This window comes from Topomyia yanbarensis, chromosome 3, assembly GCF_030247195.1.
Source record: "Topomyia yanbarensis strain Yona2022 chromosome 3, ASM3024719v1, whole genome shotgun sequence".
NCBI classification, from domain to species: Eukaryota; Metazoa; Arthropoda; class Insecta; order Diptera; family Culicidae; genus Topomyia; species Topomyia yanbarensis.
Genome location: NC_080672.1, coordinates 411,529,800 through 411,545,662, shown reverse-complemented (window position 1 = coordinate 411,545,662; position 15,863 = coordinate 411,529,800). Strand labels below are relative to the sequence as shown.

General features: G+C 39.7%; 1 protein-coding gene across 1 annotated transcript; it reads left to right on the top strand.

The window, feature by feature from the left end:
• The first annotated feature begins 40 nt into the window (after positions 1-40).
• On the top strand, positions 41-15,405 carry LOC131688356 (zinc finger protein 62 homolog). The gene is made up of 7 exons (XM_058972563.1): positions 41-356; positions 558-726; positions 812-1,633; positions 7,154-7,261; positions 7,349-14,755; positions 14,829-15,139; positions 15,201-15,405. Exons 2-5 carry the CDS (start codon positions 650-652, stop codon positions 7,929-7,931), a joined length of 1,590 nt encoding a protein of 529 aa, XP_058828546.1. The 5' UTR covers positions 41-356; positions 558-649; the 3' UTR covers positions 7,932-14,755; positions 14,829-15,139; positions 15,201-15,405.
• The last annotated feature ends 458 nt before the right edge of the window (positions 15,406-15,863 follow it).

Sequence of the window (15,863 nt, the reverse complement as noted above, 5' to 3'; positions counted from 1 at the left end):
TATGTTTACAATTCGCCATCTGATTTAACCTCATTTGGCAAAAATTCCATTTAACCTCAATCTCGCACTAACACAACTGCACATGGATTAGTCAATGGACAGCAAGGATTTCGATATACCGGGAATCCAGAGTGCTAATGTTAAACGTGCTTTATCTAATATAGATCTGTAATTGTAATTTTATTAAATACGATATCCTGGCAATTTACACCTTACATCAGGACTCTCAACCACTTTGGCAAATAAAGACAATGTAGCCGTAGAAAATCGAAACCTACTCGAATGCGAATTTTGAATCAAAAAACACAGGACAATCAGTGATTGTTTTTTGTAAGCTGTAATGGATCTAAACAAAGGTGGGTAAATTTTTGTGTGTACGATGTTTGGCTGATGTTTTAGTGTTATGGGCTAGTGCTTCGTATATAATCATCTGAATTGTGAATCTTATTGTAATCCGAAAAACAAACGGATCCACCAAACGATCTACAGACAGACAGTTCCTCTCGTTTCAACCGATGACTGTGTAATCTTTATTCCTGCTATTTACCTTGTTTTAGCTAGCATGAGCTTTTATAGTTAAAGCTGACTCAGAGATATTTTATTGATATGGAAAAGTCCTTTCTAGAGACAAAGAGTACTGATACCAAAGATGATGATTTCGATTACTTCAGAAAACACTTTGCATTTGAATATCGTTTCTGGATGTGGCAATGAATACGAACAAAGGTAAGCCCGTTTTATTGTACCTTGCCTGTGTCCATATATTTATTTGAAACACTGAAGTCACGGACTAACAGTTCCTATATTTTAGCGACGACGTGCAAAACGAGAATCAGTCAAACAGTCTACAGGAAAACATTCTTACCTTAACCACTGATACCTCACGTCAACATGAATGCAAGCTTTGCGGCAAACGATTCCTCCACAAAAAGAATCTTGACGAACATGATTGTGTACATCGTGGTTTTCGCTGTGATGTCTGTGGCAAGGCATTCACTAGGAGTAACAGCCTATTGTTGCATCAGCGTTCACACACGGGTGAGCGACCGTTCAAGTGCACTACGTGCGGCAAAGATTTTGCCAGGAAAACTTTCCTATCCGAACATATGCTCATTCATACGGGTGAACGGCCACACAAGTGCGTCATGTGCGACAAAGATTTTATCCAAAAATATACCCTCACGAAACATATGCGGATTCATACGGATGACCATCTACACAAGTGTGATGTGTGTGGCAAAGGATTCAATTACCTTAATGATTTAAAGGAGCACAAGTACGTCCATACCGGTGAGCGGCCGTACAAGTGCACCACGTGCGGTAAAGACTTTGCCAGAAGGTTTAGCCTGTCGCAACATAAGCGCCTTCATACGGGTGAACGGCCGCACAAGTGCATAACGTGTGGCAAAGATTTTGCTTTGAAACATTTCCTCGTCGAACATATGCGCCTTCATACGGATAACTATCGATACCAGTGTGATGTGTGTGGTAGAGGATTAAATAGCGTTAATCAATTAAAGGAGCATAAGTACATCCATACCGGCGAGCGGCCGTACAAGTGCACCACGTGCGGCAAAAATTTTGGTATAAAAGGTAACCTCACCAGACATATGCGCATCCATAGGGATGAATTGTGATGTTTATTACAAAAGTTTTAATTCCGAAACTCACTAGAAGGAGCACATAAAGACCGTCACGCCGTTTGATGAACGTGCACGTACCCCGCATGCGACAAAGATTTAACATAAATCAAGTCACATGCATCATGCATCTACATACCGGTGAGTAGATGTACACGTGCACCAAGTCCGGCCAACAGTTTATAAAGAACAGTAGCGCAAAGACTGAAGCAAATCTTTTTATCAACCACCGTAAAATAAGAGAACATTTCTCACTTTTTCCAGTTTTTCGAATAATTATCTTCAATTCAAGTAGATTGTAAATGTTCAAATTGTCTGGTATTTTTTTTTTTCGTTTTACTATAAAAATAAAATTACCTTGTTGTGAATTTTCATTCGTTGTTTTCGGGGTAACTTTAATCAGCAAAATATGTGTACCGAAATGAGAAATAACGTTCCAAATATTGCGTAAATTGCATATCTGCCGGCGATTTTATGGCCCGATATTGAGACTTCTCGAGAGAAAATAAAATTGTCTAGAAGAATACAGCTGACTTTTATCGAACTTTCTCAGGAATATAGAATATAGGAATACAGCTGACTTTTATCGAACTTTCTCAGGAATATAGTCTAAATTAAACTGTTAACAACGAAAATCTCGGATTTTTAAAATAAATTTGGACAAAAATATTTACGGTTTCTAGAAAAGTGATCAGTTCAGTTGAAGTTGATTGCACTTATTATTATACAAGGGATTGTTTGAACAGATTGAAACGATGCTTGAGTTGTTTCATTTTCAATTTGAATTGGTGTTTATAAAAGGTACACAAAATAATCGTTGCCGATAGATGCTGAACATCTGCTGAATATGGTTTGTATTTTGTTTCGATGATTTTGTTAGAATGAATCATCTGTTCATACGTTACTGAAAAAAGTCTCATTTGATCAAATTTACCCCGGTGATCAAAGATGCCCCGTTTTCGGCACTCAAAAATTCTAATACCGCATGAGAAGTATTGTTATTATATTGGCATAATTATGGTGAACTTTATTAGGAAGAAAAAAAGAAGTGATATAATATTATTATTTGAACACAGCACTAATTTTCAAACACTGAAACAGCTCTTGCTACTGTTAATAATCTCCTACAGATAGTAGCAAAATTTAGCATCTAAAATTTTTCTAAAGATATGTTAGGGTTACCAACCGTCCTTATTTTAAAGGACATGTCCTTATTTCCGAGGTTTTTGGAAACCGTCCTTATTTTACTTATTTTACTACAAATAAAGTGGCTATGTCCCCAAATATAATCAACTTTAGATACATCCCTCCCGTTTTTTACTTTATTGGTCTATTTTTGTTTTTCTTTTATTAGGCTGGATGGAACTATCCAAGTCAGTCTTGGATATCACATACATTTGGAGCAGCATCAGAGGTGGCTTCAAGCTGTTCTCAACTCCTATTCGGTAGTTTTCACGCCGCCATCCGCGTTACGGCTTGATAAGGCCAAACTGGTGTCAATTGAGGTTGTCTGACGTATTCTTGATGGTCACATTATTAGTGTTTCTGCGCTAGAATCGACAGACAGCCTTAGTTGATAATAAGATTAAGGACATATATTTAATGTGAAAAATAATGTCTTTTTCGCTTCAGATAGTTGATATTCTAGCCACTCCTTGAGCGCCTGACATACGAGTTCCGACGGAAATTGTGGATCAGATAGAGATCCTTTTTTGAGACGGTCGACCGACGGCGTCGAAATGCCGGAAGAGATGAGCAGCGGCAAGCGAGTTTAACATGAGAGAATGAAATTACCATTAAAATAAAATCTGTAAGTAGCACTAACAAAATTCTTAATCTCAAGAACTGTACGAGATGGCGCTGGGCCTGTGGCCTTCGACTGGCATGGTCCATTCTCATTGATTCGGAAGTCTTCTTGCCTGGTTGGTAGATATGTGCTTCTACTTGCAAGTCGATCAATTCGCTTGGGTGGGGGACATGTGGATCCTACTAGTTGTCGACTCTTTTGATCGTGGGTATGAGGCTAGTTCAGGAAAGGAGTGCAGGACTGGCACCTAAGAGATAGTTAATTATTCAGGACTTGTTCTTATGATTATTAAACTCGACCAAGCACACCGGCACTCAGAAATGATAAGCAACCCTTTCGGGTCGGTGTGGTCTACCAGGCGGACATTCGGTTCGAGCAAACTTTATGGGGAATAGTGGATAAACATTTCTTAGGCCCTTTATGGGCAGCGATTCTTTTTGCGAAATCGAAATACCTTCACTGGTCTAGCTACTCAGGATAATAATAATAGAAAAAAATGAGGGTTTGCCTGGTCCATAATGTAATGAATACGTCTATTGACTAAAACAGGGATAATCGAATTATGTTATAAGATAGAGATTACACAGCACAGTTGTAGGAAAAGTATTCGCGAGTAAGAACTAATACTGCTAGTATGTTTACCGTTTCAATTAATAGTCGATTGATCCGCTTCGGACCTACGAGACAAAAAGGAGATTTGGATGAGACAAGCGGATTTAATGCGAAATTTGCCAATATGACGTTGACTAAGGCGATGGTAGGATGATTTTCCATAGAATGACAGACTAGATGACACGACGTTACACGCTCTAAACGTGTGCCAAATAGTATGTATGTATGTATGAATGTAAGCCCGTGTATATGCTGTATGCATGAATGTGTATAGGAGCAATGTATCCCTGAGCAACATGGAAGGACAGCCTCTGAGCCGCCAAAACGCTCATGGGAAGCCGGGTGCGCAGTCGTAGGTGTGACCATAAAGACCTGCAAACACTGTCAAGTGAGACGGTAGGTGTACAGTTAATGCACATAGGTTGCAGAAATAGGTTGTTGAGACAGCCTGATTTCACACCGATAAATAACAATAGCAATTAGGCTACTTTTCTACCACTCATGTATACCAAAAAATATGAGTCAATTTATACGCTTTGACTTAATCTGTTTTCATATTTTTTCTTTTATTTCGGCATGTTATTTTAAATTTTATTACTATATCTTAAGTTAGATTCATACTAACACTCACTAACACAATCAATTGCGTATTCTCTCATCCAAAATGAACAAACACTCCTATCCTTCGCGATAACACAAACCTGGTTACAAACGCGAACTTACAATTTCAATCGTCCACACATACATACGCCCGCAATTTCCAACATTAACATTAAAACACCACGGTAATTAAGAACTTTTCAGCACCTATAACTTTACAACCGCGGTCTCAAGCATTAACCCACCGCTCGCGCAATCATGAATCGGTTACGTTCGGAAGTCTCTACTCTGAATCAGCCTATACCCATGCCTTCAGTTGTACCAATAAAAAATGAAGCTCATATTCACTAGACAACACGTTCCTTTACCATACATTAAAAATAAATTATCAGATTCACAGTCCGCGCGCGTTCGTTTGAGGATACACGCGAATTTGCGAATGGCCACACGATTAAAAAATCGAATTTATGCAAGCGAAGTTAAATACACGCTAGCATTCAAACGCTCGAGCTCTTCGCGATCACACTATTACGCAATTAGTAAACCCCCACGCTAACCCAGACAGATACGCACATACCACCACATGACTCATAATTAGATTCATACATACAAAGTCACAAGCAATATTCTGATTGCGGTTGGAAACTGGAAAATCCAACCAGCGGCAATCGTATTTTCTCTGGTTCTAAACAATGGAATCGTGTCGGAAGTAATGCGCTGTTTTCGTACAATGATGCGCTATCCAGCGCACTACTTCCGACATCATGGATTAGCACTAAACAGGAGAAAAACCGATTGTCGCTGGATGGATTTTCCAGTTTTCAACTGTAACTAGAATAATTACAGGTATTCGTCTGGTAACCGGGGAAAGTACATCCAACACAGAACTTATCCTTCCAATGATGGCCTTGGATCTGCGTTGTATGTGTTCAAGACACGATAGCTTCGTCCGTCAGGTCAAGGATGTATGAAATCAGCTAGCCATCACCCTCGGCCCTAGCTGCCCATCAATCGATTAAAAAAAAACATTTCAATCCCATTTGAAATCCATATCGTCAATACTTTTCCATTAAGCGAGACAGGAATATTGCCAATGAAAATATTGACGAGATATTCTGGACAAACCATTAATCGCCGATTATAAATCACCACAGCCGACGAAAGAGAAAACTTTTCTCTTTCATAAAATGTTAACATCCATTCTCGACGAGCTACGGTTTGTCCGGAATTTTCTCTCAAAGTGAATTTGGCAGCATGCTTATTGGCCGTTTACAAAAAACACGCGAGATTTGGTCTATTGTCAATATTTCTGCCCGTGTAGGGTCCGCTTTACACGTATACAATACTTTTGTCAATACTCTCTAGTATTGTCAAAAATATTGAATGTGTACCCACCGCTGAATTGTCAAACAAACGTCACATGGATTGCCTAATATTGACGTCTAGGACACCAACACAGTTGCAATGTGTATAGGCACATACATATGACGCTATGTTTACAATTCGCCATCTGATTTAACTTCATTTGGCAAAAATTCCATTTAACCTCAATCTCGCACTAACACAACTGCACATGAATTAGTCAATAGACAGTAAGGATTCCGATGTACCGGAATCCAGAGTGCTAATGTTAAACGATGCTTTATCTAATATAGATCTGTAATTGTAATTTTATTAAATACGATATCCTGGCAATTACATCAGGACTCTCAACCACTTTGGCAAATAAAGACGATGTAGTCGTAGAAAATCGAAACCTACTCGAATGCGAATTATGAATCAGAAAACACAGGACAATCAGTGATTGTTTTTTGTAAGCTGTAATGGATCTAAACAAAGGTGGGTAAATTTTGGTGTGTATATAGTTCGTGACCGATGTTTGGCTGATGTTTTAGTATTTTAGGCTGGTGGTTCGCATATAATCGCAGCGATCTGAAAAATAAACGGATCCACCAAACAATCTACAGACAGTGCCTCTCGTTTCAACCGATGACTCTGTAATGACTAATGTTAATTGTTAACTCTAATCAAAACTACTTTTCCTTGACTTGATGTACAGTCTAAACTAACAGTTTTTCGTACGCAATAAAATTACATCCTTGTTTTTCAATATTGTTGAAAACAGATAAAACCTATAAATTTAGACTTTTCAACTACTTGGCTTCTGGCACTGTGAGGATAGCACCTATTTTAGTAAAATAAGAGATTTCGTGTTTCTTAACCCCAACAGTTTCATGGAAGAATAGTTTTAGAACCGTACCTGTCCTACAAAAAAGTTGGACATGAAAGGGTTAATTCCTAATTGTAATTATTTTAGTTCGACGGTCCAGCTATCAGCAGATCTTTGTCGCTTAGTGTTGTATGCCGTACGATGATGATGTTAAAACAAATTTGATTACAATATCAATGCAATGTAATTTTAATATTCATCATTATTCCTGCTATTCACCTTGTTTTTAGCTGGCATGAACTTTTATAGTTAAAACTGACTCAGACATTTTATTGATATGGAAAAGTCCTTTCTAGAGACAAAGGGTACTGATACCAAAGAGGATAATTTCGATTACTCGAATACAAATCATGGTTCAGAAAACGAACAAAGGTAAGCCTGTTGTTTATTGTACCTTGATTATGGCTGTATATTTATTTGTAGCACTAAAGTCACGGACTAACAGTTCCTATATTTTAGCGACGATGTGCAAAACGAGAATCAGTCAAACAGTCTACAGGAAAACATTCTTACCTTAACCACTGATACCTCACGTCAACATGAATGCAAGCTTTGCGGCAAACGATTCCTCCACAAAAAGAATCTTGACGAACATGATTGTGTACATCGTGGTGAACGACGTTTTCGCTGTGATGTCTGTGGCAAGGCATTCACTAGGAGTAACAGCCTATTGTTGCATCAGCGTTCACACACGGGTGAGCGACCGTTCAAGTGCACTACGTGCGGCAAAGAGTTTGCCAGGAAAAGTTTCCTATCCGAACATATGCTCATTCATACGGGTGAACGGCCACACAAGTGCGTCATGTGCGACAAAGATTTTATCCAAAAATATGCCCTCACGAAACATATGCGCACTCATACGGATAACTATCGATACCAGTGTGATGTATGTGGTAGAGGATTGAATAGCGTTAATCAATTGAAGGAGCATAAGTACATCCATACCGGCGAGCGGCCGTACAAGTGTACCACGTGCGGCAAAAAATTTGGTATAAAAGGTAATCTCACCAGACATGTGCGCATTCATACGGATGAACTGTGATGTTTATCACAAAATTTTTAATTCCGAAACTCACTAGAAGGAGCACATGAAGACCGTCATGCCGTTGAACGTACACGTACACCGCATGCGACAAAGATTTAACATAAATCAAGTCACAGAAATGTGAACATGCGTCTACATACCGATGAGATGAGTACAAGTGCACCAAGTCCGGCCCACAGTTTATAAAGAACAGTAGCGCAAAGACTGAAGCAAATCTATTTATCAACCTCCGTAAAATGAGAGAACATTTATCACTTTTTCCAAAGTTTTTCGAATAATTATTTTCAATTCAAGTAGAAGTAACTGCTTGCATTTTTCAAACAAGTACTGGTACCCATAGATTGTAAATGTTCAAATTGTCGAGTTTTTTCGTTTTACTATAAAAATAAAATTACCTTGTTGTAAATTTTCATTCGTTGTTTTTGGGGTAACTTTGATCAGCAAAATATGTGTACACGCCACCGAAAAACTACCTCAAAATTGAGTACTTTTGGCTCAATCTCGTGGTATCGTGCAGGAAGGTAAATTTAGGTAAACCGTGTTGAAGGTAGTTTCCATTTAACTACGGCAAAATCATAACTCAACCTTGAGTTTAAATTTAAGTTGAATTTACCTAATTTTGAGTGTACCCCAAACAATTCAAAAGTACCTTACTGCAGAACTCGACTGAGTCGAATCTCACGTTACTGAAAAAGTCATTTCATCAAACTTACCCCGGTGATCAAAGATACCCCGTTTTTGGCACTCAAAAATTCTAATATCGCCTGAGAAGTATTGTTATTATGTTGCCAAAATTATGGTGAACTTTAGTAGGAAGAATAAATTGCATTGATATAATATTGTTATTTGAAAACAACACTAATTTTTAAACACTGAAATAGCTCTTGCTACTGTTAATCTCCCACAGACAGTGGGAAAATAAAATTCAGGAAGCATCTAATTTTTTTCTAAAGATATTTATGTATTATCAGGCAATCCATGAGACTTTTCTGGTCAGCTAATTATTTCTTGTTTATTTCTTCTGACGTTACTCCGATGGGCGCGATCGTCGTTTAGATCCAACATCAAACGAATCAAACTAAGATGTTTGGCGGACGGCTTTTTCTGTTCGCAGGAGTAAAGACACTGAATCCCTCTAGATAAAGACTCGCCATCCCTATCTTATTATTAATCTGTAAGTGCCATTCATAGCTCTGGTCCTCACAAGTCCCTACCTCATGCTTCCCCGGGTCATATGATTACAACGACCGCCAGCTAAGAGTTGTGTTCTTAGCTGGTAGTGCAGCCTGGGCACTGTTGTCCTTCTGACTTCAGCTAGATTGAGGAGGTACGTCCCGAGCGTCTGTTCACCAAGGAGGTGCGGCTCAAACAGCGTCTGTTCTGGCATTACAACGACCGCCAGCTAAGAGTTGTGTTCTTAGCTGGTAGTGCAGCCTGGGCACTGTTGTCCTTCTGACTTCAGCTAGATTGAGGAGGTACGTCCCGAGCGTCTGTTCACCAAGGAGGTGCGGCTCAAACAGCGTCTGTTCTGGCATCCAGCGGCTGAGTATGAAATGCTGTATCGCGTCAGCTATACCTGAGGTGGCAGCCCCACCAGCGCGATGTAGGTAGCGCGACCCCGGTAAGGTAGTCTACCGAACCCTCCCACTTACCACGAAAAGTGAAGAAGAAAAGAAAAACGAACGATACTTTCGGCAACCGACCCGGCTACGAAATAAGGACAATGAAGGAAATTGCGGCAAAAAGGCACAACGTGGAGTCGGTTTCATAGTGATCGGCAAGCAGATGAAGCGTGTTATAAGGTGGAAACCGGTTAGCGAGCGAATCTGTGTATTGAGGGTACGGGGCAAGTTCTTCAACTACAGCTTGATCAACATCTATGCACCGACAAACGATAAACCCGATGACGTGAAGGACGCGTTTTACGAGTGTCTCGACAAAACCTACGGATAGTGCCCAAAGCATGACGTGAAAATTGTTATCGGGGACGTCAACGCTCAGGTCGGTAAAGAGGACTTTGCCGTCCAATCATTGGTAAGGAGAGCCTTCACTCTGCAACCAATGACAACGGCCTGAGACTAGTGACCTTCGTTGCAGCTAGAGGGATGGCCATCAGCAGCACTTACTTTGCACACAAAGACATCAGTATGCACACCTGGATGCACCTGAATGGCGAAACTTGCCATCAAATAGACCATGTCCTGGTAGACGGCCGACACTTCTCGGATGTTATAGATGTGAGGACCTTCAGAGGACCAAACATCGACTCTGAACACTATCTCGTTGTCAGTAAGATTCGAGCACGGTTATCAACCGCAGCGAACTCAAGAATTCAGCGACCGTTGCGTTTCAATATCCAGCGCTTCCCAGCAGAAGGTGTGACGGACGAGTACCGCCAGAAGCTTGATGAGCGGATAAGGGGAATCAACGTAGACCACAACTTCAACAATCTGTGGGAGTTAATCCACGGAGCGGTGAGCACAGCAGCGCGAGAAGTAATAGGTACTGCTCAGAGACGATCCAGAAACGGTTGGTTCGATGAGGAGTACCAGAGAGTGACGGGTGAGAAAAATGCTGCCAGAAGCCGGATGTTAGTGTCTGGTACCCGGCAGAACACAGAGCGGTACAAGGAAGCAAGAGGAACCGATAAAGGAATTCACCGCAGAAAGAAAAAGCAGTATAAGGAGAACGTCATTACTGAGGCGCAAAACAGTATGGAACAAAATGATATGCGGAAATTTTATGAAACTGTCAATGGCGTACGGAGAAAAACAGCGCCGTCTCCCGTCATGTGCAATGACCGTGAAGGTAACTTGCTGACAGATAAAACTATGGTAGCAGCCAGGTGGAGAGAGCACTTCGAGACATTGTTAAATGGAGAGAATGTTAGCGCGTCAACGAACAGAATAAGGATAAGGGACGATGGACAAGCTGTGGAGCCTCCGACGCTAGAAGAGGTGAACAAGATAATCAAAGAGCTGAAAAACTGTAAGGCTGCTGGAAAGGACGAGCTCCCGGCCGAACTTTTCAAACATGGTAATGAGCAGCTGCACGAAATAGTTCACCGTACTCTTTTGAAGGTATGAGAAGAAGAAGTGGTGACTGGCTAGAGGGCCTCATTTGTCCCTTATACAAAAAGGGACACAAACTGGAGTGCGCCAATTATCGAGGAATATCGCTCCTCAATTTGGCGTACAAAATTATGTCACGTATTCCGTTCGACAGATTGAGGCCGTTGGAGGAGTCTTTCGTCGGCGAATACCAAGGTGGTTTTCGATCAACAACGGATCAAATGTTTACCCTGCGACAGATCCTAGATAAATTCCGGGAATAATCCTTGCAGACACACCATCTGTTTATTGATTTCAAAGTGGCGCACGATTCAGTGAACAGAAACTAGTTATGGCAGATAATGGTAGAACATGATTTTCCGACGAAACTGATTAGGCTGATTCGTGCAACGCTGGATGGATCGAAATCAAGTGTTCGGGTTGCGGATGAGACTTCGACGTCCTTCGTAACCTTAGACGGATTGAAGCAGGGTGATGCGCTGTCAAACTTGCTGTTCAACATTGCTCGTGATGGTGCCATCAGGAGAGCAGGCGTGCAAAGATATAACCATTTCCCAGAAATTTTTGGTAATATGAGAAAAGCGCCCATATTGCTTTGAATTGAGAAAAATCTTGATGAAAATCAATAACCTTATTCAGAATGTTAGCCATTTTGCTCCCCTCTACTGCTGTTCACCTGTTCACAGGTTTTCTAAATAACAGTCTTGTTAAGAAAGAGCGCAGCGGTAAAAATGAACGTGAACTTGATGAGCAGCCAAATTGTGCCAAATATCTCACTTATTAGAACATAGAAATTGATGAAAAAGGGAGTAAATGGTGGTACATTTATATACTGATATTGCCCGATCATTTTAAATATTCCACGGTAAAATATGCCCCAAATGACGTAGAATATTTACATCACTGCCCATAATGTTTGGAAGCCTATTTCTGCTATAATATGATACAACGCTTTTGAAATCATCAGAGGGAGATGAATCGTTATGCTGAACAATATATATTCTTTTTGTCTATGTTACCGACAGTCAAAGCGGCTTCGAGATTATGCTGTCGATGTAGCCATGGTAACTGAAGGGGATCCAGTTAGTTATGATGAAGCGGTTAATGGTTCGGAAAAATATCCTTAATGGGTTTTCGTTCTCACATGATATGAATGTTTTATGAAAATTACCTTTAGTACGTCTCGAACTGAGGTACCTTGCCTTGTCCTTCACGGTAAGTGCGCTGCGTTTGCTCCCTGGACTATATTGCATTTGTCCGATTGAAATGAAATATGCCGAATATAATCTTCAAGAAGAGTTTAAATAACGAATAAACCCACAGCATTACAATAGCATAATATCGGCTTTTTATTTGCTCTTTAATAGCACTAAATGCACTTGTAAAGCTTACATGCTTTAAAGATCCTTGAATCATGAACGCGTTATACAAGCTTTATATACGCATATAGAGCAAGCGATAATGCTATATGTCGCCTGCGCAGTTATGCATTATTGATGCTAATATAGAACTTTATTGCATTGTTAATGCTGTAATAGAGTTTCAATGCAACATTAGTGCAAATGTATAGCCAATATAGTGCAATGGCTTAATGCTTATGGTTACTTGGGTAAACCATTGTTGGATAATTAACTGTATAAGTGTTTAGTTGGTGTATTGTTATACGTTGCTGTGAATATTCGTCCGGATGTCTGGAAGATTTCAGAAAGGCCTGACAACCATTTTTGAGGACAATGTTAGCTGCATTGAGTTCATGTCTATTGATCGCTGTTCTAGACGTTCCAAGCATATCGACACTCGGATGTTCTACGCTAAAGATCTGTCAGAAAAAGGTTTAATATGTGTGCGGTACTATTCGTCAGAAGAAATGGTTGCTGATATCCTAATCAAGCCCCTTGGATACATAAAGCAAAAACAGTTCGCAGCACTGATAGGTTTAGTCAGTAGCCAGTGAAGATATCGAGGAGCAGTGTGGGAAGTGCGCTACCTTTCCACTCGTCGGTAAACCGCAAAACGAGAGTAAACATCGAACAGAGAGATCATACCCAGTTAAACTTAGAAAAACTCTAGAAAGAGAATTGCGGAGACTCCATTTTGGATCGATTGGATTCGCGTTTAGCTGTCAAAAAACGAATCCAATCGAACATTGCCTATCCTTATAACATTGGACGTGTTGCCATACAATGCCGGGGCATACGTTGCCAAAAATGCTGTTTTTCTCTCCGCAGTTCTCTTACTAGAGTTTTTCTAGTTAAACTCATTCCGGAACCGGTTCGGATTTCTGAATGGAGTTATTATGGATTCCAAATCAAATGCAACAACCGACTCCGACTCAGAATCGGTTGTTGCATTTGATTTGGAATCCATACTGACTCTATTCAGGATTCCGAATCAAATTCCGAATGGTTTGACCGGGTAGCAGAGAGCCTGTATACAGTTGACAATAAAGGTACTAAAATACATTCGCTCGTTAGTCATCATTCGTCGCGATATCAGGGTTCTACGTGTCGTGCTGCGTCCGCTGCATAGTTTGTTCGTCGGGCTGTTTTCCGGCCCTCAGATTCGTCTATACACATTGAAATTTGATAATCCAAACCCACCAAAACTTCAGCGGCAAAATAAACTACGCTATGTTTCACCCTAAGTAGGAAAATTTGGTAAAACCACAATTTCTCACCGACACTAACTTATTGTCGGAATAGATTAGCACTGGCTTGACGCAAATCTCCTTAAACTAAAACACACTTTGTGTTTCAATCGAACGACTGATCAAACGTGATGTCCCGTTCGAGCAGAAGTTCTGTTTAAGGAGATTTGCGTCAAGCCGGTGCTAATCTATTCCGACAATAAGTTAGTGTCGGTTTCTGATGAGGCGAAGCCGAAACGCAACTAAGTATGAAATAAGGACTGTACAAAGACTGGTTTTTACCAACAAATTTTCACCCTAGTGAGAAATTTTGGTTTTTACCAAATTTTTCTCCTTACACTCAAAAAATAAATCACTTTGATTTCATGTGAATATTCACGTAAATGAATTGTTACCATCTTTCAACATACATTACATGATTCCTATAGATGACATTTGACAACCTCGTAGAAACTATTTGATTCACACATAACCTTTAAGTGATACGACATTGGTCGTTGAAACGCACTTCACGTGAATTTCCTGTGTGAAAAAAAGACGACATCCGCCGATTTCATTAAATAAAGTATCGCAAATCTGTTGAGTTTTTGTTATAAGTATTGCTTAAGCATTGTATGACCTGCGAAGATCATGTTGATTTCTTTAATTTCGAAAAATCCCTAGCCGAAATAAGCACGACGACATAAGGTAAACCAAACTCGTCATCCTCGTTTTATCCTAGGAATACGTACCAAATACCATAATTTTCGCATAACAAATCGGACAAATGCGCAACTTATACAATTCTTTGCTCTGTTATTTGTTCCCTCAGTGTCATTGTTTTTTAATCAATTTAAGTCCTTTTCAAAAATGAGCACTAGCTTTCGAACCGCTGATGTGATTGTCATTGGGAAGCAACGTTGGAGTTTAGGATCATCCGAGTGTAAAAAGGAAACCAAGACAGTGACCACTCTAATACAAGAATCGATGGATGTTTATTTAAATCTCGGTCAACAGACGTCAACAGCTAGATTTGTATCATTGTATCCGAATTACACAGAACGAAGCAGGAATATGATTCGGGCGATCGTCCAACCATGCCTTATGAAGGTCCATCATACAGGGTGAGATTTTTACTATCACTTATTACTGCATTTTTTAAAACTAAATACTTCTTTTCCACAATTTTATAAATAGGAAATTTCCCTGGCTCACCTTATTCCCCGGGGAAGAGGAATAGCTAAAGTATGATGGTTCACACGTCATTGAAGTTTTTGTCCCTATTATCCTTTGCATGGAGAAGGTAGTGTGTGCCTATTCGATCTAGTACACGCCAGTGGATCTAACCTACTAAGGCTTCCTGGTAAGGTTCCGAAGTCGGTCCGGCGATTTCGGGTGGAGCGTTGCGTCCAGTTATCTGGCACCTCGACGACCCGCAACTGGCGAGCACCATAATACACCGTCTTGACATTGAAGATCCATGATTCATTGCACAGAAAGGTAAAAAAGTAAGTGTATATGTTTCTGTGAGTAATTTGTGCACACAAATTAATTTAAATAAAATTACAGCTGGCTGGGAATGCATTGTATCCGCAACAATAATCTGCTTGACGGTGATGTTTGTGATGAGAACATTGTCATATTTCTACCGCGGCAAAAATCATTCAATTTATTCGTAGATACTGTAGAGAATATTATTACACTCGGAAAGATTAATTGTCAAATATGTATAATGAAAAATTAATAGGAAATTATATACTTTATTTATAAGCATTAACATTGTTATAATTCCACAGTTTACTATTTATACATGATTCAAATCAAGAGTCAATTTAAAGATTTGAATAAATTGCAATACATTGAAATAAACTGCTTTCGCAATTCAAAATAATTGAGAATGCCTACAAACAATATATGTATGTAATTGTCACGGTTGGTTACAAATGATTGTCATGTTTATTTTCACATAATTGTGAAGTTTAGCATCCTGTATAAGTTACGTGAATTTCTGTTATTAATTATCTCAAAAACACGTAACTTTTACCTGATTAATCAGATATTGAAACTGATTTAAATTCACGGGTAAACCCGATGAAATTTACATGAAAAGTGCAGTGGATGAGATTCACATATGTTTTCACTTAGAAGCAACGTGATTTATTTTTTGAGTGTAGGGTAAAACAACCTGCAGAATAAGTTCTTTTAACTTACTTTTGAGTTGTGCGTCGCTTT